This window comes from Lepidochelys olivacea (genome assembly GCF_965140295.1).
Source record: "Lepidochelys olivacea isolate rLepOli2 genome assembly, chromosome: 3".
Taxonomy (NCBI): Eukaryota; Metazoa; Chordata; order Testudines; family Cheloniidae; genus Lepidochelys; species Lepidochelys olivacea.
The window spans coordinates 8650783-8677363 of NC_140413.1; the positions used below are offsets into that span (position 1 = coordinate 8650783).

General features: G+C 43.0%; 1 protein-coding gene across 2 annotated transcripts in view; it reads right to left on the bottom strand.

Moving 5' to 3' along the window:
- The window catches only part of KIF13B (kinesin family member 13B), a 205879-nt gene extending 179762 nt beyond the window's left edge, over nucleotides 1–26117 (bottom strand). For both annotated transcript variants that reach the window (XM_084622092.1, XM_084622091.1), the window contains exons 1-2: nucleotides 26001–26117; nucleotides 17469–17562 (exon numbers count right to left, since the gene is read on the bottom strand). In XM_084622092.1, the coding sequence (XP_084478218.1) occupies nucleotides 17469–17562; nucleotides 26001–26055 (149 nt within the window). In that variant the 5' untranslated portion in view covers nucleotides 26056–26117. The remainder of the gene's footprint in view (nucleotides 1–17468; nucleotides 17563–26000) is intronic.
- Nucleotides 26118–26581: the final 464 nt, after the last annotated feature.

The window sequence follows — 26581 nt, forward strand, 5'->3', positions numbered from 1 at the left end:
TCACTTTTGCAAGACTTTTATAGCTTGTCATGTCAATGAAGAATTTAGAATTTGAGGTCACAGCTAGTCTAAGACACAGGTGGTAACAGAATCCAGGAATTCCTAACTTCTAATTGTCTACTCAACCATTCAACAACACTGCCTCAAGCACTGTATTGTAAGTAATCTAAATTAGAAGTTAAATAGTTTTGCTTTACCTTAATCTCTGTTCAACATCATGCTTTCATTGACATTGCCCCTTACATATGGAATGCTTTCTATAGATCCATCTTTAAGGCCACTATTCACTCTTTCACATCTCTTCTAAATGATACAGAACTTTGATCTGTTTATTAATAAGCCTAACTCATAAGAGGCATGGGGTGCTGACTTCCTTACCACCTTGCAGCTGAATCTGTTTCACACGTTCCTTGAAGCACATTAATTATGGACACAATAATACAGTGACCTCTAGTTAGTGTTTATGCTAAATACAGTCTAGACTTAGGGCTCGTCTTCACTAGTAGCACTTTAACATGGCTTTTGTAGTCATGGCATAGTGCTGGGAGAGAGCTCTATAAAAAAAACAAACAAGAAAAACACAACACCTCCATGAGGGGCTACCAGCGCTGGTGCGCTGTCTACACTGGCTCTTTACAGCCATGAAACTTGCAGGGCTCGGGGCAGGGTGTGTGTGTGTGTGTCTTTTCACACTACTGAGAGAGAAAGTTGCAGCACTGTAAAGTGCCAGTGTAGACAAGCCCTTAGGCACTCACTGCTTCTTAGCACATACAATGTTTTCCAAAGGCTTTAATTCCAAATAAGGTTACTGCCTTCATTGTACAAACAAGCCAAAATTTCATTCATATCTGTGTACTCCAGGCAAACTGGAGAATGAAAAGAAACTGAAGTTCAAAAGAAATGCAGTTCTGAGCACACCTGCGTATAAAACTTACTGCAATCTACATTTTAGGGGAATGAAATATTTCTTTAAAACTATTTTACTTCTTCCCCTTCTGAAGATGAACCAGAAGGAGGTGGGAGGAAGGAAAGGAAAAGGCTGTAATACTAGAGTTGAATATATATTACTATGCCTAGTATTGGCACTGGTGAGCTTGTTATATCCATGAAAGTAGTTCTAAAAAAAGTCTGATGGGAGAAGCCAGCTGACCACTCTAGTGAACAGAACATCTGGCTATCACAGAAGTCCTAAGAACTCCACGTTAGTATGAAGAAAAGGAGTACTTGTGGCATCTTAGAGACTAACCAATTTATTTGAGCATAAGCTTTCGTGAGCTACAGCTCACTTCATCGGAAGCATACTGTGGAAAGTGTACACTTTCCACAGTGAAAAGAAAAGGAGTACTTGTGGCACCTTAGAGACTAACCAATTTATCTGAGCATGAGCTTTCGTGAGCTACAGCTCACTTCATCGGATGCATACATATAGCTCACGAAAGCTCATGCTCAAATAAATTGGTTAGTCTCTAAGGTGCCACAAGTCCTCCTTTTCTTTTTGCGAATACAGAGGCTGTTACTCTGAAACACGTTAGTATGCAAATTCCTCTAGACTGGGGGTGACAACATCTGATAACAGTGAAGTACCATAAGGGAAACAAGAGGAAGGGGGGAAAAATAAGATTAGACAGACAGAGCCAGAATAAAGCCTACAAAAAGAAGTCAAATAGTCTCATTTCAGAGCTCCACAACAAATCACAAACATCAATAAATGTGTCAGACTATTGGTGATCCTAATCAGTTTCACCTTGCAACTGATTTCACAAGTAAAGCATCTGAGTAGTTAGCATGAGACTACTCTACTGTATTTACTGCTGCAAGCAGTGGAGGCTGGGTCATGAAGGGCTGTCCTCTGCCTACTCCCAAGGCACTACCATGACGTATTGCAGCTATGATTCAGCATACAGTAATGTGCGTGTTCTGTGCTACACCTACCTGTGCCTTACAGACCTGAAAAGTTAACAGCATACCAGTTTGGCACAGCTCTTGTATAGAGCGCTAAGTATTAACAGTATTACTTCTGCAGTGGCTATTGTTAGGAAATTAAGGTCAAAGGAATTCATATTTGGGAGTGAGGGGCAGGGAGAAATACAAGAGGTTCTGTAGGGGGAAACCATGCAGACGACTGCTACTGGGGTCAAAGTGCACAGGCCATAAGATGCCACTCTAGAGTCAGCTAATATAGCTTATCTGCTGTTGGCAGTTTGAGTTCCAAGCTAAATGGAATTCAGCATTCAGCTCTTGGCTGCTACCTTTGTATCAGTGAATAATTTTCAGTGAATCAGTAGAACAACCAGACATCCTGTCCTCCCAGAACAGTCCCTTTCTTTCTCCAGAAGTTTGAAGGTGTAATACAGAACACCTTATTTTCCATTTTTTGCTCAACTGCTATCCACACTGCTCCCTAATAGTGCAGGTGCTGCAGGCCCTGAGAACCCATTCCCTCCAGCAGCGCTTCCAGGCAAAAGCTGCCACCATCCAGGCTAGCAGAATGGAACCTGGGCAGTGGCGGCATCAGCCCAGGAGGGGAGGAAAAGGACCAGCATGGAGAACAGGCTCCCCCTGGGATGCAGGGAGTGGGGCAACGGGGGTGGACAGAATGAGGCCCCAGGGCCCTGACTGGGAAGGGGAAGAGTGGGGAGGAGAGAAGAGTGGTGGGAGTTGAGAAAGACTAGTTTATTGTAATTTATTATTTTGTATTACAGGATTACTCTATTTTAGGCTGAATTTTTAATAATTACATGTTATTAATTTTATTGTGAAATTTATGTTACAAAACATTTTTTAAATAATGGATGTACTGTATATCAATGTTTATTACTGCCAGGAGATCTGCACCAACAAATTAAAAATTTTATGCCAAAAATTAAAACTTCTGTGCACAATATTTTAAAATTCTGCAAAATTCTTTATATTTTATTTGTCAAAATGACAGTATAATCACTCCAGGCTCATTTATTTTTTGTAATCTATTTCAAAATACCTGTCAGCAAGTATGTCCGTAACAATGCAGACAACAAAAAAGATTCAGAAAATGTTTTCTTGACCAATAGATTCCTACTAGGTGTATTAGTACAAAACTTTGAGTAATAATTCATTTAAACTACAATACAGAACCGTATTTCCTGCACTCCTCGGAAGCAATGCAAAGGCTTCTCATGTATCCCTCATGTATCCCTGCATCTTCACTCCGCCAGACATAGCTGCCTATCTCCATGTGTCTCTGCACCCCCAATCCCCATTCTGCCAGGCATAGCTGCCCTTGTCTCTATGTGACCCTGAACCCCCACTCAGCCACCCCCATCCCCTTGTGTCCCTGCACCCTCCCCCGCTCCCCACATCCCGAGTCTGTGTGATCACCCCAGCAGCCCCATGTGTCCCATTCTGTCCACCCCACTCTCCCATATCCTGTGCCTCCTCACCTGGCCCTGTGGACAGGGAACTATCACAAAGGCAGCCTTTGCCCCCTCCCTCTCCATGGCTGGCTGCTCCAGCCCATGAGCCAGCTGCCCTCTCTTCTGATGCCACATCAGTCAATGGTGGGCAAAATGTACAATTACAGCTTCCCTTTGCCTCCCCGTCAGAATCAATTATTCTGCAGGTGGGGGGAAAAATCTGCGGTGGATATTAATTCTGAGCTTGCACAGTGGTACAGTATTCCCCCAAGAGTAGTTTATATAAACTAAAGGGGGTTTTGTTTTGCTTATTTATAAAGCTCTAACTCTTAGCATCCTTTCTACCCATGATCACAGGTGAGTGACAGGTGTCCCACTTTTTCTTCATTTTGCTAATCTGGTCACTTTATGGTTCTGAAAACTTTATAGGGCTATTTCTGCAGAAAGATAAACAGAGGAAGCATGGCAGGGAGACCATCCATATGCATGTTGAGGAGAGACACCAAAACAGACACTACTGCGCCCTTTGTTAGCATTCAAATAGCAAAGTGACTAGATGGGAAACTGTAAAGACTGCTAAGTAAATTAGTTCCTGTGATTATTATTTAGATGCTAACATAATACAAATACAGGCCCCCAAATGAGGTTAGGGTCTCATTGTGCTAGGTGTTCAACAATGTTTAAGATACTTCCTGCCTTGAATAGCTTACAATCTAAACAGGCAAGCCAAAGAATGGGAGAAAAAAAACTTTAGACCCATTTCCTAGATGGGGAACAGAAGCAAAGAGGATATGCAGCTGGGAATGAGCCTCGCAGATACACAGACTGACACAAGCATGCCAAAAATAGCAGCGTGGACATTGTGGGTCCGGCAGAGACCTGGGCTAGCCATCCAAGTTGGGACCCAGGGGGCTGGATGGGCTTGAGAACCTGAGCCACAATACCCATATCACTATTTTTAGCACACTAGCTCGAGCCCCAATAGAGTGAGTCTGTCTACCTGCACTGGGAGTCTCACTCCCAGCCACAGGGTAGATACATCCCGAAAGATTAAGTGACTTCCCCAATGTCAAACAGGAAATCTGTGGAAGAGCTACGAACTGAATCCAGATTTACCAAGATGGCCATCCTTCCTCTCAGTGGTGACTTGTTTTTTAAAAATATATAGAATCATACAGAACTGTTGCTGAATAAATAAAAGGGAAGACTGCGGCTTGCTCTAGTTCCTTCAGCCTCACCACTTCTCAAAGGGACACTCACCTGTGGGCTAATGCTTACATTTTTTTCCAGAAGTTCATGCCCTAATATGAGAGTTCATGATTTTCAATCATGTAATGTTTAAAATCAAAACAATGTTATTTTACATTTCCCCAGTACTGTATGTAAATTCTCAATGCACAAGAAACAAAGCTAATATGCCAATCTGTTTTTATTGTCCATGCTGAAGGGATGGCAATAAAACTACATGAAAGAGACAAAAACTGGATTACAAATTTTCAGTTGTAATAATCTCAGTTGCAGCAGGTAAAGTATGTTTTTAAACCATCAATTTAAAAACGCAGTGTGTCCCTTTAAAAAGAAGAGTGCCATGAATTGGCGAACCTTATTGGTTTTTCTACTGTGAGGACAGATACTCCAGTTCAGAGGGAAGGGTGCTGCTTTTTGAACAACTAACAGCAGATACTGCATTCCTGTATAACAGGCTTCTAAAAACAACAAAAATACCTATAAAATGCTGGATTATGTAGGCAGGGAAGAGAGAAAATGATCTTTTCCTCTGTCTTTTGCTTAAGGGTCATTGACAAAGATAGAACAACAAAACCAAGAAGAGTACCTTACCCACTCAAGATTCTCATTAATTAAGATCTTCCCTATATAGTTGAGGCTTGGAAATAAAGGCCCCTAGTTCTGATCTCAAATCTGTTTTCTGCCAATTTTACACTTGTGTAAGTGACAGCAGAAACAGATCAATGACCCTTACTTGGGCTGTCTGAATGTAATGGAGAATTAAGTACATCAAAGATTTAATTTCAAGAGGCAATTTAACTTTTGAAAGCTATAAAATTATTCCCTCCCCAGGAATCTTCCAAATACCTCAAATTAAGAGTTACAAATTCTAAATTATATTGCGTGCTGAGTTTAAAATTCCTCGGGACAATGAAGACACCACCACATTAACATATATGAAATTAATCTCTGACTCAATATCCCTTAATGAGACTACAAACAATGTAGAAAATAATCATAGGCACTTTTCTTTCCACAGCAGGTATGGAATAATATTTAGAAGACTATATACAATATTTCAATATGTATACTCCAGTCCTTCCTCATCAAAAAGCTACGAACTCCCATAAGAATGCACAAAGCTTCTTTAACAACTGTTATTGGTCATGTTAGCACACAGGGGAGTTTGAGAGCGAGAGAAGGACAACTCCCTGCTGAGCAAGCTGTGAGTACTAATCTTGGGGTGAGTGAGCTTGTTTGGCTGTTTGGTTCTCTCTCTTTTTGGTTTAAGTCACAGTGTCAGTTGGGATTGAGTGTCTGGGTATGTTTTGAGCCTTTGTTCCCTTCATCATCCTCAGTCAGCCTTGTGACTGCCCTCTCCCTGTGTGATTAACAAGGAGGCAGGGTTGACCTAGAAGAGAAGGGATTAAAAGCCAGAGGCTAAGCGATCCAAGGTAACTAGCAAACAGGGAAGTTGGATAGGAAGTCTGTAGGAGGGAGACATAATATAATCACTATGGTTAAGAAAGGCCGCATAACCAGTGCTGGTGCTGCTCCTGTCTCGTCCACCTGCATCTGTATCCAGACAGAGAACCTGACCATGGATGCCTCTACCCAGATGTGGATTTGTAGATACTCTGGCCTGTATTTCCCTTTCATAGAAAGCCAAGCTGGGGAGACTGTCCAATGTGAAAGGAGGTGTCTGCTGGTGGAATCTCTCAGGAAGCAGGTGGGAAAGCAACAGGAGGTGGTGGCTAGGCTCATAAGCATCTGTGCCCAGGAGGAATTCATTGAGAGTATTCATAGAGAGGCCTCCAAGGTTAAGGAAGCTATCCACCTAGAGAGGACTGCTGTCACACCACCGGGGAGGAGGATGCAACTTTGTCCACAGGGAGGACACTGGCTGCTACTTACCTCTAGTAGCAGGCAGTGATCCACCCCTGCTCTTAACACACCAACCACAGTGATGATGAAGCACCATTATGTTGAACTTGAAACAAGGGATGAGGAATTGCTCCCAAAAGTGGAGGAGAAGCTCTGTATCTCCAAGGCTGGGTGGAATTGCAACCATCACTCTCAACAGGGTAATAAGCCTTGTGGATGGAGGGAAGCGGTAGATGTAGTATATCTTGACTGTAATAGGACTTTCGATACTATCTTGCATGACCTTCTCATAAACGAAACAGGGAAATATATCCTAGATGGAGCTACTATAAGGTGGGTGCATAACTGGTTGGAAAACAGTTACCAGAGAGTAGTTATAAGTGGTTCACAATCAAGCTGGAACATTTTAATTCTTTTCTTATTTAGAAACATGTGGATTTTTTGAAAGGTACTTCCTACCTTCACTGCAACAAACTGACAGATGGAACCAGAATTTCACCCATTTTGCTTGGACTTCAGGACAGGGATATTAACTAAATGAAATTATTCAAGGAAATGGCGAATTAAAACATGCTAAGACACCAAGATGACTGTATCTGTATTACATTTACAGCCTTAAAAGGAAATCCATGACCTGGTATACCAAGCTTTTGATGTAGACTAACTTTTCCAAAGGAAAAAAAAATAGTTGTGGGCAGTTCTTTGTAAATTACTATGTTGACATAAAAACCTGACTCCCATTTCAATATTTTCATGTAGATGATTTTTCTAGCTTTCATATGCCATATATATAAAGACTCTTGTTTTTTGTTAAATCACGAATGATGATTCATCTTTACTGCTAATGTCAATTTGCACCGAGACTGGACTATGAATGATACACTTCTTGCATGTCATCTAGAAGTAGACTTGTTTCTCAATTAAAAAACTTCTCCAACTATTGAGAGATGTTTGCCTGAATAGCAAGCTGCTTAACAACTAACATCACCATGCCATAGAAAGCAGAAGACAGTAGCAAGTAGGTCAACAATGTTAAAAGACATTCCATAACTTGCAGCTGTATTACATATCCTGAAAAAACAAAAACACCTTTATGTAAGGTGAACTTAAGGTTGGCAGGCATATTACAGGTGGTTTTATAACACACTACTGTTCAGGATGTTATGGAAAAGAAGAAAAAAAAATCTGAAATGCAGTCGGGGTTGCACTTCTCAGACAAGGCAGCCAAAACAACAATACTCTTCACATATGGATGCCACCTTATCTTCTCTTCTTTGCAAACAGTGTAGGTTATTATAGATTTTGCCAGATTAACAAGGCTAAAAAGAAACTTGTCTTATCTCTGACTGTAGACTGCAAACCTATCCTATTGTAATCTGCCTTCAAAATCAATTTTAGTTGTGAGTCTCAGTGACAAAGACTATAGCTTATGACATGCTATGAAGCTGCATGAAGACAACTGGCATATTCAAGGACTCATTCTTAGTGGTGCTCAGCACCTGTAACTCCCACTGAAAACAGGGGAGCTCGGAGATGCTCAAGACCCTGTTCTAATTTAAAAAGAGTTTTCACTCATGTTATATTCCACAGTATAAAATTTACAAAACTTTACATAGCTCTGATTTGGATGGTCACAATGAAGGGAAGAGTGGCTAGCAAAGAGCCAGACTGGGGGGAGGAAAGAGGGATGGGAAGAACATTTATCCTTTTAGACATTTACATAATTGTAAAATTTTAAAGTTTATTTCATGTTTTGCTTGAGAAAATACAGCAGCTTCTTCTTATAGCCCTATTAAACACACAAAAGCCTTCAGGGATAGTTACAGGTTTTCTTTATTACATTTGCTCCATAGCAAGAGTTTTTGATTAGTTTCTGCATTTTCACTTTTAGTCTTGAGTTAGTATGAAACTATTTTACAACCTGATTATATTCTCAGTCCCAAACTGGTTGTCTTTCAAATGCAGAACCAAAAGATTCTTATTCCATTCACACGTCATTTCAACTTTTTGTTCTAAAAATAAAAAAAGAACATTAAAATAACTATAGTAGGTTTCATTTGACAACTGTAGGAATTTCTGAATCCTTGTTTCATGTCCCACATCAGACAGCTCTCCAGCTCAAAGGCTGTCATGTGATGACCACATTTGTCTAGTTTCATAAATTAATACTTAAGGCCCTGGACATTACGCAGTTATTTAACCTCCCAAATGGCTGAATATATTTACATTTTTGCCAGGATGTTACATTAATCCATATATCACAAATCTGCAAAAATTCTCTTGTTGCTGCCACCTTCCTGTTCCTTAGTATAGACACCTACCATTTTCTGTACAACAGCCACCTTCTTCTCTAGCACAGCTCCTAAATGTCCAACTCCTATGCGTGATAGGTGTTCCACATGGCAGCCACCTCCCTGTGTTATTCAACTCCTAAACCACATAGGAGTGGAACCTCCACTTCTGTGTGGTTTATGAGTCTTAGATGGCAGTTGCATACTCTTGGAAACTTCCTTCTGATGTCCTCAAGATAGTGTTTCAAATCCTTCTATCTCTGCCTGTCCCCACACTTACCCAGCTTAAGTTCCATGCAGGATGGGCAGTCAGCTGCCATGCAGAGTGCCCAAGCATCTCAGGAATCCACACAAGCTCTTGATGAATTCCTGTGGCATTTGAGTTTTTTATATATCTCACACACACACACAGACCCACACACTTTCAGAAATATTTCAGTAAAATTAAAGATCCCTTTTGAGTACAAAATACAGTTCAGCTCTACTACATAAATCAGGAAACATGCTACATAATTTAGATCTAATACGCCTTGTACTACAATAAGTCCTACTAATAACTGACTTAAAAAGTAACCGACTTTGCCAGAAATCTGTGCAACCACTCAAACAGCTAAATCATAATTTTAAATGATAAAGGCCTGAATTAGAGGAAATATTTTATAGCTAAGCTTTAAGCTTCCTTAGGAAGTTGATCTATAAATGTCAGCAGGAGTCTGTATGAAGGAATTTCATAAGAAAGATCTCCAGGTGATCTTACTGAAAACATCTGTTAAATGCTGTTTTCAAACACTCAGGTAACAAAGCTACACAGGCAATATTAGTAATACAGGAAACATCAGTCTCACAAGGCTGTTTTTGCTCACTAGAGTTACTGGTTAGCTCCATTTCCAGACCCTCAGTACACCAATATGGATCTTGTGAATTGCAGGCTTCCCCTCAGCTCATTGTCAACAGGCTAACAAGTCACAGTCCAGGATTTTTTTGAACTTTTTCATAAATGCTTTGTCCATTCCATCTTCCTTAGTGGATACTTTTATATTACAAGACACAGTATGAAGACTTGTTTAGTGTAAGACTAAATTGAATATGTAACCCATAAATTCCACTCACAATTGGAGCTTTAGAACTGAATATGAACACTCATCCATAAGGCAAGAAATTCCTCAATAGCATACTGATGTGCACAGAGCCAATTAACTAACAAGTTCTGTTTCTACACCCACAGAACATCAATTGTGAATTGATGCCATCCCAAGCAAGAGTAGCTACAACAACAGCTAACAACAGGGAGGAAACGGGAAAGAAAAAGGCTGTAAATTGTAACATTCTCTTTTCATCTTCAGGCACAGAAACATCTCCTTCCCCAGCAGGCTTGCGGTCAAATAGCAACATAAAAATTGCAGAACCAGACCTGACAAGTGATCCATCTAGTCCAATATTCAGTCTCTGGCCATGGTCAATACCAGATGCTTCAGAGTAAAGTTCAGGAAACCACATTCTGAATAGTTATGGAACCTGCCCAATAAAGGAAGCTTCTGCGTAACCTCAAGAAACAAGTGGTCATGGCTTATGCCCTGAATCATGAAGTTGATATGCTTTCTAAAAGAAAGTCACCCTACCTAATGTAACTGTGTACGGCTCCCATCATCAATATAAATGGATAATCCTTTTATGAATCAATGTCAATATTCAGTATGGCAAAAAGTTGACCATTTATTCCTACTCTCTCATCTCTTCGCTGACAGCGAACCTATGACAGCAATTATTTCTCACCCCTTCACTACTTAGTTTAAGGGATTTTGCCAAAGCCTTTTTTTTTTTTAATCCAAATAATAATATATCAGCTAGCTTTCCTTTATCTGCTATTCTATGGACAAGTTCAAGTCAATTATTGTGCTACAGATTGCATATCTTAGTTAGCAGTTCAGCCACTTCACTCTGTAGTCCCTTCAGAACTCTTGGTTTTATGCTACTTATTACTCTGAACTCAAATATCATTATTTTCCAGCACCGTGTCTTTTGACACATCAACTTCTTACACTGTCTCATCTTTATTACCTGAGAAGAGCCGGTCTGGGGAAAACCCCATCTCCCTCTCTTCTGGAACAGGAACAAAGAGCTCTTAACTTCATTAAAAAACAATCAGTCCCAACAGAGAGAAAGAGTTGAAGAGTTCAGCATACTGGATTATCTACTGTTTCATCTCAAACTTATTAAATCAGCCACTCATTCAAATCTGCGGTCTATGAAAAGTTCACCCTGCTCTAGAACAGCTAGGCTGTTTGCTGAGCTCCATGGAAATTAGTCCTGCTTTCTCAATATCCTGTCAAATTCACCTAGATAAGATTTATCTCCTAAGGGATATTACCAGTGGTGAGCTGGAGCCGGTTTGCACCAGTTCACTGGAACCGGTTGTTAAATTTAGAAACCCTTTTAGAACCGGTTGTCGCGCGAGGGCAACAGTGGTGCCTTAGGCACCGACACCGTGGGTGCTCCGGGGTTGGAGCACCCATGGGGAAAATCTGGTGGCTCCAGAGCACCCACCAGCAGCTCCCTGCCCCGCCCTGCGCCCAGCCCACCTCTGCTCCCCTTCCGTCCGCAAGTTATGCTTCCGCCCGCTGTGCTTCTCCACACACACACACACACACACCACGAATCAGCTGTTTGTGCAGGAAGCCTGGGAGGGCTGAGAAGCAAGCGCCGGCTTCGTGCTCAGGCCCAGGGAGGCGGAGCGGAGGTGAGCTGGGGCGGAGGGTGCAAGGAGGGCCACCCACACCGCAGCAAGTAACCGGGGTAGGGGGCGGGGCGCGCAGGGGAACCGCTCCCCGCCCAAGCTCACCTCTGCCTCCCTGGGCCTGAGCACGAAGCCGATTCGCGGGAAGGCCGCGGGGGGGGGGGGAATGGGGGGGGAGGGCAGAGAAGCAGAGTGGGGTGGCGCGTTCAGGGGAGGAGGAGGAGAAGGGGGAGGAGGCGGAGCGGAGGTGAGCTGGGGCCAGGCGCAGAGCTGCTGGTGGGTGCTCTGCACCCACCAAATTCTCCCTGTGGATGCTCCAGCCCCGGAGCACCCATGGAGTCAGTGCCTAAGGCACCACTTTTGATGTGATCAGTGGGGGGAGCAGCTGCTCCCCTTGCTCCCCCTCAGCTACGCTACCTCACCCCTAGAAGCCAGAGGGACCTGCCGGATGCTTCCTGGGAGCTGCCCCAGGCAAGCAACGCTGGGACTCCCCACCTCGCCCCCCGGCAGGTCCCTCTGGCTCTTAGGGGCGGGGTGGGCACCCACTGCGGTGGGCACCCACTACGGTAGCCCACGAGACCCTTCTGCCCGTTCTGGGGGCAGTCAGGGGACAGGGGTGGAAGGGGCAAGGGTCCGGGGGGGGTGGGGGCATGTCAAGGAACGTGGGGGGTTGGATGGGGCAGGAGTCCCGGGGTTGGGGGGCACGACCCCCTCGTGGGGTGAGGAGGGAACCGGTTGTTAAGATTTTGGCAGCTCATCACTGGATATTACCAAGTGGTTAGCAGTAGCCATAATGATCCAATTGCCATGTCCCCATAGATCTCAAAGTAGAGCCTGTTAAGAATTTCTACAGGAAAAGGTTGTAGCCCATAATTGTTTGCCATCTCCCCCCTCAAGTCTCTGTAGAGGCTGCCACATCTGCCTCAGAAAAACCTGCAAAAGGTGCGTGGCCAAAGAATCTTATAAAGGCACTAAAACGTTCTTGATTATATTTGGTTGGGCTGTTGCTTATCAAGTGAGCAAAGGAGAGGTAACTCCTGAGTTCCAAACATGTATATTGAGGATGCAAAAAATCTCAGAGCTGAATAAGATGCCAGCTGATTTCATCTTCAGCTTTCTGAAAATCCTTAGGGGATAGTGAAAACTGTGTAAATTCTTTATACAACCCAGTTTCCTTAAAAAGAAAAGGAGGACTTGTGGCACCTTAGAGACTAACCACTTTATTTGAGCATAAGCTTTCGTGAGCTACAGCATCTGATGAAGTGGGCTGTAACTCACGAAAGCTTATGCTCAAATAAATTGGTTAGTCTCTAAGGTGCCACAACTACTCCTTTTCTTTTTGCGAATACAGACTAACACGGCTGCTACTCTGAAACCAGTTTCCTTAGCAACAGACTGTGCTGTCATTTTGAACACTAAAAAACAAACCACGATTTATGTTTTTTTAATTTATTTATTATTACTCAGAGCAGTGTTAGATATTTAAGGTCACCATCAATGACACTTGTAACTGAACAGTTTTTACCTAATATTAGTATAACTGAAATATCATTTTTGTTTGTTTTTGTTTATATACAAAAATTATCAAATGCATAAAATAGTCAGTTGCACAATTTACCCTGGAAGGTCCCTTGCTTGTCAGTCTGTCATATAATAATGGGGAAGGGAAGGATTTTGAAAATAGTAATGTGACTATAAAACCATAAATAGGGACTGGAACTAAAGAACATACATAGTATCTGAAACTACTTTTAGCGATTAATAAAGGCACATGGTTAAAAATAAAGTCCAATATTTTTTGTAATGCTGGCGTCTATTGGACTGATTTAGTAAGTGCTGTAATTTACAACCATCGCTCTTTGTTTATAACCCTGGGTTTGACCAATATGCAAATTAACCAAGGGTTTATCATTTACACACAATTATAATTATGCCCTGTAATTTATCTCCTTTTCCCTAACTGGTCAAAAGTAGTTAATTTCTAGCCTTTAAAAAAAAAAAATCTGTCTGTTTAAATACTATGTTTTCTAAACAAAAAAAAAGTCTAGAATCAAGAAGCCGTAGAAGCTTCAGGAAGTGCAATCTATTTATGGGTTATTCAAAAACTTAGTTCTTACAGACATCCCAGTTGTTATGCAGATCTTATCTGTTCACCCTTATCAAAATGAAGTCACAACCTCCCCCATGCCAACTACAAACTAATAAACTTTTGAATAATGCTTACAATGCACTGTAAAATTTTATGTTGGTGAGGAAATATGAGCTCTGACCTTTTGCAACAGAGAGAACACAAACAGCTCCATAAGATAAAATTAGGCTTGGTCTACACTAGGAACTTATCTTGGTATAACTACATTGCTCCAGGGTGTGGATTTTCAGGTGACCTAGTTATAACAACATAACCATAGGCGCCAACTTTATGGGTGCCCGGCCTGCACTCCACCCTGAGGCCCCGCCCCTGCTTGACCTCTTGCCCTTGGACCCCATCCATGCTGCACCTCCTCCCCCGAGGCCACAGCTGTTCGCTCCTCCCTGCCCACTCCTCCAATCATTGGCCCTTAATGCAGGAGGGGGTAGAAAGGAGCGAACAGCAAGTGGGAGGCGCTCAGGGGAGAAGGCAGAGAGGACAGAGTGGCAGGGGTGCTTGGGGGGTCTCAGGGAAGGGGGCAGAGCAGGAACGGGAAAAGGCCAAATGGCAACGGGGCTCAGGATGGAGTGGGGGTGGGGAATCCACCAGCAAAAACAAAAGTCAGTGCCTGTGAACCCAACCTCTGGGCAGACCGTGCTATGTCAACGGAAGGGCTTCTCCGGTTGACATAGCTACCGCCAGTCAGGAAGGTGGAGTCCCTATGCTGATGGGAGAAGCTCTCCTGTTGGCAAAGGCAGCATATTCACTAAGTGCTGCAGCCGTGCTACTGCAGTGCTGCAAGTCTGGAGGTGGGGATGGGAGGAGTTAGACGGAAGACAAACGTCTAAGGATTTATAGCTACGCATTTTTATGACAGCAGCTTTAGAGAAGTTTTTCTTGGTAGGCCTTTGCAGACAGTGTTACCGAACAGAGGGGGTGGGGTGTGTGTGTGTGTTAGATAGCTTCCTTCTTTACAAAGGGAGGAAGAACACACACAAAACCAAACTAAGATTGGAGCTAATATTGTAGCATAACCAGCTTGGAGGTTATTCTGTAGATTTTGAAGTTGACCTACTTTACATGAGCAGATTACCGACACTACTGCCACCGCCATAATAAGGGCTACCCAATACAGTAACTGGCTAGATTTCGCTGTCCCATGTAAGGTCACTCCTGGGTTAAGGAAGGCTAGCAGGGGTAATAAGTGTCTTCAAGGTGTAACCTGTTCAGAAACACACACAGCCAGACACATTTCATCTAAGGCTTTCAAATCATTTGACTAGCATTCATTAATTTTCACCATCTCTAATGAAATAGATAAATACAAGATCCATCCTGCAGATGGGGAAAAACAGAAGCAGAGATGTTAAAGCCCAAGTTTTCAAGATATCCATTAAGAGTTGGAATAGAACTCAGGAGTTCCAACTTTTCTTTTAAACAACACTCCTAGTTATGAAGTTTTGCTTTGCAAATCTAGAGTATCATTAAAAGATTAGTCACTGAACATCCAGTCATATGTAAGTAAAGCCATAAAGCAGCTGGAACAGTTGACTTGCTGGATTGTTTAATGTTTAAAATAAAATAAAAAATAAAACAAAAAAAAAAGGAGTCAAACCTTCCAAACTCTACAGTTGATTATTTTGTGATGCAGGGGAAAGGCAAGTGGGGAGAAGGAATCCTTTTATTCCGTTTTAAAGGAGGCTAAGAGTTACTAGTAACTGAATTATAAATTGCCTTGTTCATGTACAGCCTCACTTCACAGTCCCTTATCCCAAACTAGGACACCTTATCAATTGAATTTTTGTTACTGCCTGAAATCTTCTACCTAAAACTTGAACATAGCAGTGAGAAATTTTCCAGACTCATGGGCCTGGCCTTGAGGAATTTGTGTGGGTAGGATGTAGGGACAGCACAGATGTTTTGGTATAAATCTGCTAGCTAGAGATATGTTCCCTCAACCCTCATACCACAGCCAAATTTCTCTGACTCTCTGCTACCCTTTTCAGTTATGCAGGACTGTATTTGTCCCTAAAGTAATATTTCACAGACTGTGGAAACTGGGAAATGGAAAATACTACATCAGATGCTTGCCTGTTGACTTGGCAACAGTACCAGATTTTCTGACATTTGTGGATGGAGGGATGTGTAATGCAGAACTTTAATCAGACTGGCCAGTGTCACAGGTAAAGGACAGGGATGAGGTGGCCACATAACCCATAAAAAAAAACCCACAATGAATATGAGCTACTGTGTTCCACACCCCCAACCTCCATCTGGCTTTGTTCCAATTATATGGTTCTCAGTTTTGTACTTACGCCTTCAGCCTATTTGCTTAGAAGTGGGAGGAATGCTAGTTTTCCCTTCATAGGGGATACACACCTTGTAATCCCAATATAATAGTCTAGCAAATTTGAACTTTGCCCATTGTTTAGTGAGCTGACTCAGTCCAGGGAAGCGAAAGCACTTCTACCACATGACTGAATTCCCCACCCACAACAGGTATTTTAACTACAAGTTCCTTACCAACTACCTGTGACTTTACATGAACAGTTTTAGACAACTTTCAAGACAGAATTAGTTGGTCTTGTGGCTACAGCAGAGGACTGAAATCATGAGCTAAATAATATGGGTTCTATACCTAGCTCTACCAGACTTCCTATTTGACTTTGGGCAAGTCACAAAAGCCCTGAACCAGCTTCCACTGACTTCAGCAGAAGCCTTTTCATTGACATCAGTGGAAGTCTGCACAGGGTCTCATTAATCTCCTCTTGCCTCATTTTTCTACATGCTACTTAGGGCTTGAGAAGTTTACGTGACATCTTCTAGCCCAAAGACTAAGTCTTCTGAACAGGATGAATTACTGTGCCACTACACTCCCAAAACCACTGTAATTTTAAGGAAAAAAAAGTAGTTATGCATTGTATTTAACACTGTCAACCAACTTTAAGTAAGTTTTTTGAAATGTAAAGAACTACAGTTCTTACCTGTTATTCTTTCCTTCCCTTCCTAGCTTCAATATACTTCCTAACTCCTGTTTTTGCTCTTTTTTAAAATAATGGATAATGTCATCTCTTTTACTGTATTGTTTTCAGTACATTTTCACTGGTCTCTCTCTACACTTCACCCTTCTTTCTTTCACCCCCACTTTGTTTTCGGTTTCTCCTTTCTTCTCCTGAGAGCAAACAAGAAATAAGCCAGTCACTCTCCCCCTCTTTCAAACATCACCAGGACCTTTGGCATTTAGGGGTTAATACATTTGCAGTCTCTTGGTCATTTTCTACATAAAAGTTAGTCCCTGCCTTCAACCGTCATCTCCATGCTAAGCATTCTTAATGCATCTAATACTCTCAATATCTAGGCACCTACTATAGCTATAGATCTCTCCAATATGCCTGCATGTCCTTTCCCTTACTGACCAGACACAAGCAAAGTTGCATGAAAAAGTATGAGCAAATTTCCTTCTTCCAAAAATGAGGGAGACTTTGCCCTGCTCTGAAATCAGCTGTCACATCTAAAACAACCCACACAGGAGTACAGAAATGAATAAATGAAAAGGTAACTAACAGCATTATGGGTTGCAATATTAGTTAGGGAAGGGTGGTGTGCAAGTATTCTCTCTAGAATCACATGTAGATCTCAAGAGTACCTTACTGAGGTGGGTATACATTATTGGCCTCATTTTAAAGATGGGGGTAACTATATTGGAGAATTTAAGAAATGTGCCCAAGATCATATGCTGGAACCAAAATCTCCCAGTTGCTAGGTCCGTACCTAATGTATTAGACCACTGCTTCTTATTTTAAGAGTCTTACCTGGCATCTCCTTTTGAAAGATTGGTGTTTACAGGATGAAGAATAACCTTGTTTGTGTCCACATCCACCACACATTTTGTATGCAGATCAAACTCTATAAAGAAATAAAAAAGTATCAAATGCCATTCTTAATGTACCAGATTTTATGCACTATCACTTCCTCTAGCCACCAAGCTCCCCACTAGCCACACAAAAAAACACCAGAACTAGTGTTAAACTTCAGTGCCAGAGACAGTCTATTGTGATTGATTTAGTGTGATTTAAAAGCATTTATTCTTTTCAAACTGAAAGTACTAGTTGAGTTTTGTTGAAGGCTCTCCTTGCTGCTGTCACAGTTCTGCATACCTAGCTGGGGGCAGGCTGGCCCTAGTATGAGGCAAGTTCCAGTTATGTACTCATCCACTGGTGTGACACAGAGATGTCATGCCACTTGCCAGCACTGAGACACCAGCAGATTCCAGACCAACTACTAGGAACATTTTATGTAATAATTGTGCGCATGTATAATATCAGCAAGGTGCACTTAGAGAGAAGAGGGTTGACACCCCTGGAAGTAATAGGCTAGCTGGTACAGGTAATAAAACCATTAGAAGAGTGTGGGAATACTCTCCACCTCAAGGACTGAAACTAGTTTTTGGTAGAAGTGAAGCAAGACTGAAGTGTCTACTCACTAACAGGTGGAGCTGTCGATAGGGTGAAATGGGAGCAATATTATGACACTACATCTAGAAAACCCACTTTTACAAGGCCCAAAATGAGTAAATAATATTATTTCTATATTCAAGACAGATACTGGTCATATTGCTTAAATCACTCCTGAAAGATGCTCAGATACTATGATGATGAAAGCTGAATAAGAACCTGAACAGAATATCCTCACTTTTATATGCTAAAAAAAACCTTAATTGAGTCACCAAGATGTGTTCATGCCTAAACTGACTAACCATGTTTACTGTAATCCTCATCCTCACCTCCACTCTTTGCATAACATCTCAAATTTAGATTGTAAACTCTTTGAGGCAAGGACCATGTGTTTCAAGTTATTCTGTGAAACACCTAGCACACTTCTGGGAACTACAAAAGTAACATAGTAGAAGCAGGTTTCTTTCATTTCATAAATGGCTACATGTAAAATGGAAATAGATTTGTTTTTTAGCTGATCACAAAAAGGTTAAAAAAAAACCTCTGTGTGTGTGTGTGTGTGTAAGTGTGAGAATGACCTATGTCTTTGTCATCCTATGAATAAGCACAAAACAGAAAGCCACGGTGCAAGGGTGCCAGAACCAGATTTTGTTTGGCGAGCACTAGTTCCAATTAATCTAATGTGACCCAACCATATAATTGTTCCCTTCTAATGCATTATATAAAGCACCAGGCACCAGTAAAGACCAGAGAAGTAGTTTTGTTCTGAAAGATTTTCAACCAGGCAAATTTCCGAAGCTCTTCTAATATTAGTTTTGACTTCCTCCTCCACGTACTGACAATCAGCTTGCCTATCATTATCACACAGTACTGTCAGTTTAATTGAGTTTATATTTATGCTCTACAGTTGTGACACGCCAAATTTTCTTGGTCTGGTTGGCTAGTAATTGCATTCCAAGATTTTTAATAAGCAGCTTATTCCTCACAATTACTAAAAATGTTTACATTTCTAGTGTAAAGCACAAAGTGGAACAAAAGATGAATTATTCTCAATCCAGCCTTGAAGAGTAGGTCTATCAACGTTGTGTTTGGAGCCAATTGTCCTCCTCTGACCCAGGGGATTAAAGGGCAATGAAGTGCTTCCTGTCTGGGGCTCCCCACCCGATCAGGGTCTCAGTGCAATTTAGAGAGATCTGTTTGGGAAGTACATTCAGAAGTTTGTAAGCAAGATGGAATAGCTTCTCAACACCACGTGTCCTCAGGAGAAAGGAAGAAAAAAACGTGCCAGCAGATTTAGCACATATTATACACCCTCTCTTTTGATTGTTACAAAGATACCGTAAAACCACCCTCTATGTAGAAATCCTGCAGACAGATTGGTATGTGTTAAACAGGATCTCAAGAAACAATTATACATTATTCATTATGTTGGAAGGGGAAATTAAGGGCATTAAGGCTACCTCTTGATTGACTGCTTGGGTTTGGCAATACTGATTAATACTACCAGATCTACTGGGACTAGATACAGCATTAACTGGGGAAGCACAATCAACAACCACTTGTTTCAGTGAAGACAGAAGAATACTACCAGGATACAGTAATCAGCTGACTACTTTTGGAGTATTTGAGACTTCACAGTTTCATCATCTTGGAAAATATTTACTGTAGAGTAACAAAAGCCTATTTCAGAGCTGCAGAGCATGGGAATTGGGACATCTACTCTGAAAACCAAAGCGATCAAAAGTATCTTTGCCACCTACCCAAATTTACCTTTGGACTTGCATCAGGTGTTTAACAAAGCCATGTGAATAACTGTTTGATAATGTGCACTCATCACTCATACGTGTCAGTATGATGAATTTTTTTTGAAAATTCCTACTGTGCAACTGGGGCATGAAGGAAAATGGTGGGCATTTCCTCTCTCCCCACTTTTTTCTTGATTCCTCCAAGGTGTGCATGAGGGGAGACTCATCTTCTTAAAATCATTAGAAGAAGAGCCCAGGTCCTGAACACCTAAGGAGCTGCATGAGTGGGGCTTCACCTAAGTGCATCAACCCCCTGGCAAGCCTTATGAGTCTTGTAAGAGATCCCACACACAGGCCATATGCTTTTAGCCCTGTGCCTAGCTCAAAGAGCTTGTAGGGTTATGTAAACTCTATCTCTTTATTTAGGGTGAAAATTAAGGAACTGCATGTCCAATTTCACCTCAAATTTTGTAGATAAATATAACTTTAGGTCCACACCTAACTTACCAGTTCTAAGGCAGATACAGCTTTCAGAGGATTTTATAGATTGGATCTGGGACCCAAGAAATCAGGCATATGTAGAAATTTCTGAACTATTACATAGTTATGTGGGGTATTTTTAAACAGCTACCTCTGAGGGGGCTCTAGTTCAATGGTAGACAAAGTGATCTTAATATATAGTTTGTAAGAACTGCTTTAGGATAATTCTAAAGGAAAAGTGAGATATTAAAGTAAAACTTGTACGTCTGCAATTTATCAAAATGTTGGTCAAGTCTGAGGAGTTATGTTGCCTCTTAAAACAACCATTTCAGTTTTAGGAAATCTGTTGGCTATAAGGACTAAAAGGTGTATTTAATGTGGTTTATACTGAATAGCTGAAATATGAAAACTGTGAAACATGAAAATGGTATTAAGTGTATAAATAACTAAAGCTTTTATTTAAAAATGCAACATTGTCAGGTCAAATGTGGCCCAAAATATAAAAGTTCAAAATAAGCTTTCACAAAGTTTGAGACCAATAGACGTTTTACCTGATTTTTTTTTTTTTAAAATGACAATGGAATTTCTTTTATCCAATTTAAAACAGATTAACATGGCTCTGCAGAGTTTACAACTGTACATTGTGGTATTATGCTACTGCATGAGAACCTAAATGAGAAGTTAGGTTTTTGTTTACTAAAGTTTATCCAAGCTGAGAAAAATGCAGTAATCTAAACAGCATTAAATGTGAAGAGTTTTGAAAGCATTTGTTTTTTAATTTGAAGTTTTATAACACAAAAAAACTTTTTAAAAATTATTTTAAAGAAGCACCATCATCTTAAAAATTAGGTGTTTTTTTTTAAATTGAAAGTAATTTCAGATACCACATATGCTCTCTGCCATCTTTTGTTTCAGAAAAATCTGAAAAGTCATTATTTCTTCCCTTTGCTATGTGAAAGACCCAAACAAAGGGAAAACCAATTGATTATATACAAAGTGCTGTCAAAACTGCTCAAAATAAACAAAACTAAGAAGAAAAAAATCTGAGCAAAGTTACAGCAAACATAGGCATTCCTGGAATCTATAACTTCCAGAGATGACTGTGACATTTTCTGCCCAGGGCTGGAACTGTCAGCAAGCAGCACCGCTGCTGTCAGCAGGCCCCGGAGCTGCTGGGCAGCAGAGGGACCCCAGAGCTCCCAGCCCCTGCAGATGGCAACCCCCCTCACCCCCCTGCCGTGGACCAGCTGTGGCGGGTGGGCAGGCCCCAGAGCCCCTTTGGAAGCTGGAACCTCCTCCCTCCCCATTTTGTCAGGGATATTTTTAATAAAAATCAAGGGCAGGTCACGGGCTTCCCTGAATTTTTGTTTATTTCCCGAAACCTGTCCATGATTTTTACTGAAAATATCTGTGACATAATCTTAGCCATAATCATAATTATTGTCCCTCTTTGAGAGTAAATACTCAGCACGCCCAAGGTGTTATAAGCATTTCTCAGTTATGCAATTATATTTTAAGCAAGCTAAAACAAACTAGAACCACATGCTTTATCTGTGTGTCACTGCATAGTTTTCCACAGTGATCCCCAGGTTTATTATTGTTTACACTATGAGAGTTTAATATTAATATACTCTAACCATTCACTTTAAAGAGGATAATGGAGAGTAAAATCCTTGTGCTTCACATACTGTCATCAAGATATGACATTTACCACTTCATCTGTGAAACTAGCTATGCTATAACAAAAAGATTAATCATGCATAATAAACTTCAATTCTCAGACACATCATTTATATTTCTGTAGTACCTTTCATCCAGAACATTTCACAAACAATATATTCATAACCTAGTGGAAATGCAACCACCTCCAAAGTGCAGGGCAGCAGAAAGTTGGCACTCAGCACATTGCATAATAGTGGAAAATACACAGCAAGGACACTAAGGGCTAGCCCACACTGCCGCAGCAGCACTTTAACGTGCCTTGTGTGGTTGTGGCAGAGCACTGCGAGAGAGCTCTCCCAGCGCTCTAAAAAAACACCTCCACAAGGAGCGTGGCTTCCAGCGCTGGTGCACTGTCGACGTTGGCCCTTTACAGCGCTGAAACTTGCTGCGCTCAGGGGGGTGTTTTTTCACCCCCTGAGCGAGGAAGTTGCAGCGCTGTAAATTGCCAGGGTAGACAAGCCCTAAGGAAAATTCCTTCTCTTGAAAAGAAGGCCTTAATATCAAAGCTGACACAAGAATCCTTTTTCTTACATTCAACAAACTGAGCGGTACTCAATTCATCTACCTTGGAAAGAGGAAGGTCTGAGTTAACATGACAGAGATTTAAACATATCGTTCCAAGGAATCTAGGTACTTCAAATTTGAAGCAGAGATCACTAAACCATCTTTTTCAGCTAATGTTATTGTTAAGATGAACAAGGGTATGGTATAGTTAAGATCCCTCTACACTAACATATAGGTATGGTACATCACTAGATAACTGAAAGGATTTATATATGATCTTTTGCTCTAATAAATTTGTTAGTCGCTAAGATGCCACAAGTACTCCTGTTCTTTTTGCAGATACAGACTAACATGGCTGCTACTCTGAAACCTGTCTCATGAATCAAACACATTTAGCGCATCTATCAATACTACTTGGAACGAAAAATAAACTTGAAGACAGAAGTGTAAAAATAAATTTTATGAGCTCAAATTGTCTGTCATTAGATTTCCCTTATTTGTTTTTATGGGTCCAGTTGACATTTAACTAGGTCACATCACACGCTTTTATAAAGTGAAGTCCAGCACTCACCCTAGCTACCATAAAAATAAATGTATGTCACTTCACTTGAAGTTACAGATTGGTATCAAAAACCTGTATGATGAAATTGAGAGCTTGTGAATATTCTTTAGTAAAAAGAACCAAGAGACCCCAACATAGTTCTATTCAATTGAAGAAAACAGCTGTGAATAATAGTAATAATAAATAACAACAACAACAACAACTAGATACTTTGGTAGCACCCCAAAAAGGTTCAGGGTTTCATTATGTTAGTTGCTAAATTCACAACAACAAAGATATGGTTCTTGCCCAGAAGACCATCAGGTGACCTCACTCATATGAGTGGTTCCACAGAACTCAATGAGATTATGCACATAAGTGTTTATAGTATTGGAATGCAATCTGCAACAAGATGCAACAAATAAGTAACATAAGTGGACCAATGAATGTTTACTCAAACACCCACTGCAAAGCAAGAAGTTAGTGTGGTAAACCTGTCTTGCAAGGAGGCAGATGTAGTTATTTTTATGCGGCCCAATCCAATTCCCATTAGCTATAATGGGAGCTGGATTGGACCAATAGTACCATAGATAAAATGGTAATCCTTTCAGCAGAGAGATCCTTGTACTTCTTCTGCAGAGAACCTATTACCAGGCATTGTATAAATGAGTAGAAGCATAACAAATAGATTTGCATACCACTTTATAGATCTACAGCAGAAAGCTTCCTACCCTGAGGAATTTACAGTCCAAAGACAATAACAGCATGCAGACGTCATGAATATTTCAAAGGTTAAGCTTCTACAGTCAGTCAGCAACAGGTTTATAATATTTTAAAATCTCCTTTTGAGGGATCATGAGCAATAACCATGAACAGAATTCAGACTATTTCTCATTTCACATCCAAACACCTCCCAAGATTCATACTAATGTTACTGAAAATTAAAACGCAAATTACAACACAGGTTTTTTAAAATCACTCTCTTGCCTTTAGGTTTATTAAAAAAAAAAAAAAACCACAAGAACAACTTTTGAAGTGTTACCAGAGGATGATCCCTAAGACAGTCAGACTTTAAGACTGCATAACAGTACACAAACCTGGCATTACCTCATTGTTCATTACAGTAAGTTTCAGGAGCATTAGAAGTGTTGTATTGAGACACTAATTGTGTGTACATGTATATTTTTTCCTTAATTTATTTCCTGACTTTTAACAACACTGTATTTCCTTTTGTACATTTGTTTCTTGACCAGCTGCAACAACTGCATTTTTCTGAGTTTAAAAAAATCACAGTCAAAGAAAAGAAAAATACCCAGACTGTAATTAATACACCCCATAGGCAAGTTGTATTTTAAAAATTCCCTCGTCAATTCACACTTCCTCTTCAGCTTCTTTTATCCTCATGTCCTCATAGAGTCTGGGACACTTTGGGTCACTCTCACAACCGGAGGGAGGAGTCATTTGGTGGAAGGGAGAAGGGAAAGCGGATGGGCGGGGGAGAATGAGAGGGGGGAAAACAGGGAAGGAAGAAATCTGAGTGGGAAGGAAGTGAGGAGACAAGGAAGGAGCCCCATTGTAAAATGGGTGCAAGAGGTGGGGGATTCTAGAGGTGGGAGACAGGAAGAGAAGACGGAGGAAGATTATGAAGGGGGAGACCTTAGAAGGAATGAGACTCATAAAGGAGAGAAATATGGGGTGGTTACAGAGGGGACATGAATTAGTCAAGGGGGGGGAGGTAACTACTCTATGTGGAGGCAGCTTAACCCCACTCACCCTCCACAGCAGCAGGGTCTGTTCCTCCCTTGCCCTGGTGCTACCTGCTGCCAGGCTCCCCGGGGGGGGGGGGGAGGGCAGTAAATTCCCCCCCCCCATACACAGTGCTTGGCTTGGTGCGGGGCTTTGCTCAGCGAGGGGCGTGCAAGGGGGTGTCCCTCTCTCTTCAGGGACTAGTGTGTGTGTGTGTGTAAGTGTGAGGGGGACGGTCGGTGTCTCTCCCCACTCAGAGCGGGGGGGGGTCCGGGGTCGGTCGGGGTCTCTCCCCACTCAGAGCGGGGGGGGGTCCGGGGTCTCTCCCCACTCAGAGCAGGGGGGGGTCCGGGGTCTCTCCCCACTCAGAGCGGGGGGGGGTCCGGGGTCGGTCGGGGTCTCTCCCCACTCAGAGCGGGGGGGGGCGGGGTCGGTCGGGGTCTCTCCCCACTCAGAGCGGGGGGGGGCGGGGTCGGTCGGGGTCTCCCCCTCAGCGAGGGGCAGGGTCGGTCGGTCGGTGTCTCTCCCCACTCAGAGCGTGGGGGGGGTCCGGGGTCGGTCGGGGTCTCTCCCCACTCAGAGCGGGGGGGGGCAGGGTCGGTCGGGGTCTCCCCCTCAGCGAGGGGCAGGGTCGGTCGGTGTCTCTCCCCACTCAGAGCGTGGGGGGGGTCCGGGGTCTCTCCCCACTCAGAGCGGGGGGGGGCGGGGTCGGTCGGGGTCTCTCCCCACTCAGAGCGGGGGGGGCGGGGTCGGTCGGGGTCTCCCCCTCAGCGAGGGGCAGGGTCGGTCGGTCGGTGTCTCTCCCCACTCAGAGCGGGGGGGGGTCCGGGGTCGGTCGGTGTCTCTCCCCACTCAGAGCGGGGGAGGGTCCGGGGTCGGTCGGTGTCTCTCCCCACTCAGAGCGGGGGGGGGTCCGGGGTCGGTCGGGGTCTCCCCCTCAGCGAGGGGCAGGGTCGGTCGGTCGGGGTCTCTCCCCACTCAGAGCGGCGGGGGGGGGGGTCCGGGATCGGTCGGGGTCTCTCCCCACTCAGAGCGGGGGGGGGGGGTGTCCGGGATCGGTCGGGGTCTCTCCCCACTCAGAGCGGGGGGGGGGGTCGGTGTCTCTCCCTTTCCCCCCTGGGCCGGGCGCGCAGGGGGCTGCGCCGCACTCACCCCTCCTGTTCATGGGACGGACCCGCACCGCCACCTTCACTTTGGAGTCTCCCATCCCGCCGCTCCTCCGACTCTCCCTCCTCCTCGGCTTCCGTCTTCCAAGCAGGCACGGGACACCCTGCCGGCAGGGGATAGCGGGGGGAGGAGCGTCGCGACTCTCTGCGGGAGGGAGCGGGACTACAGCCCCCAGCGGGCCGCGCGCCACCCTTCGGGCTGCGAGGGTCAGGAGGGGGTGATGCATGCTGGGAAGCGTAGTCCCCCGGGTCCCTGTCGCTCCGCGTAGAGCGTTGCATGCTGGGGCATGTAGTCCCTTGAGGCTGCAGGGACCATGTTAGGTGGCGCCCCAGCCTTCTGGCTGCCTCTGGCCAGCGGGTTCTGGGCAATGGTGGGGTAACATGGGAGAGGTGTGGGGGGTCATGGCTGCCCAGCTCTGAGCTAGTGTGGTGCAACAGGGAGAGCGGGGCCTCATTTCTAGGAGAGGGTCCCTTGGGGGGAGCTGGGGGCCTGAGGCATCAGGACTCCTGGGTTCCATTCCCAGCTTGGTGGGGTGTGGGCTCTGGGCTCCAGTGGTGAGGGGAGGC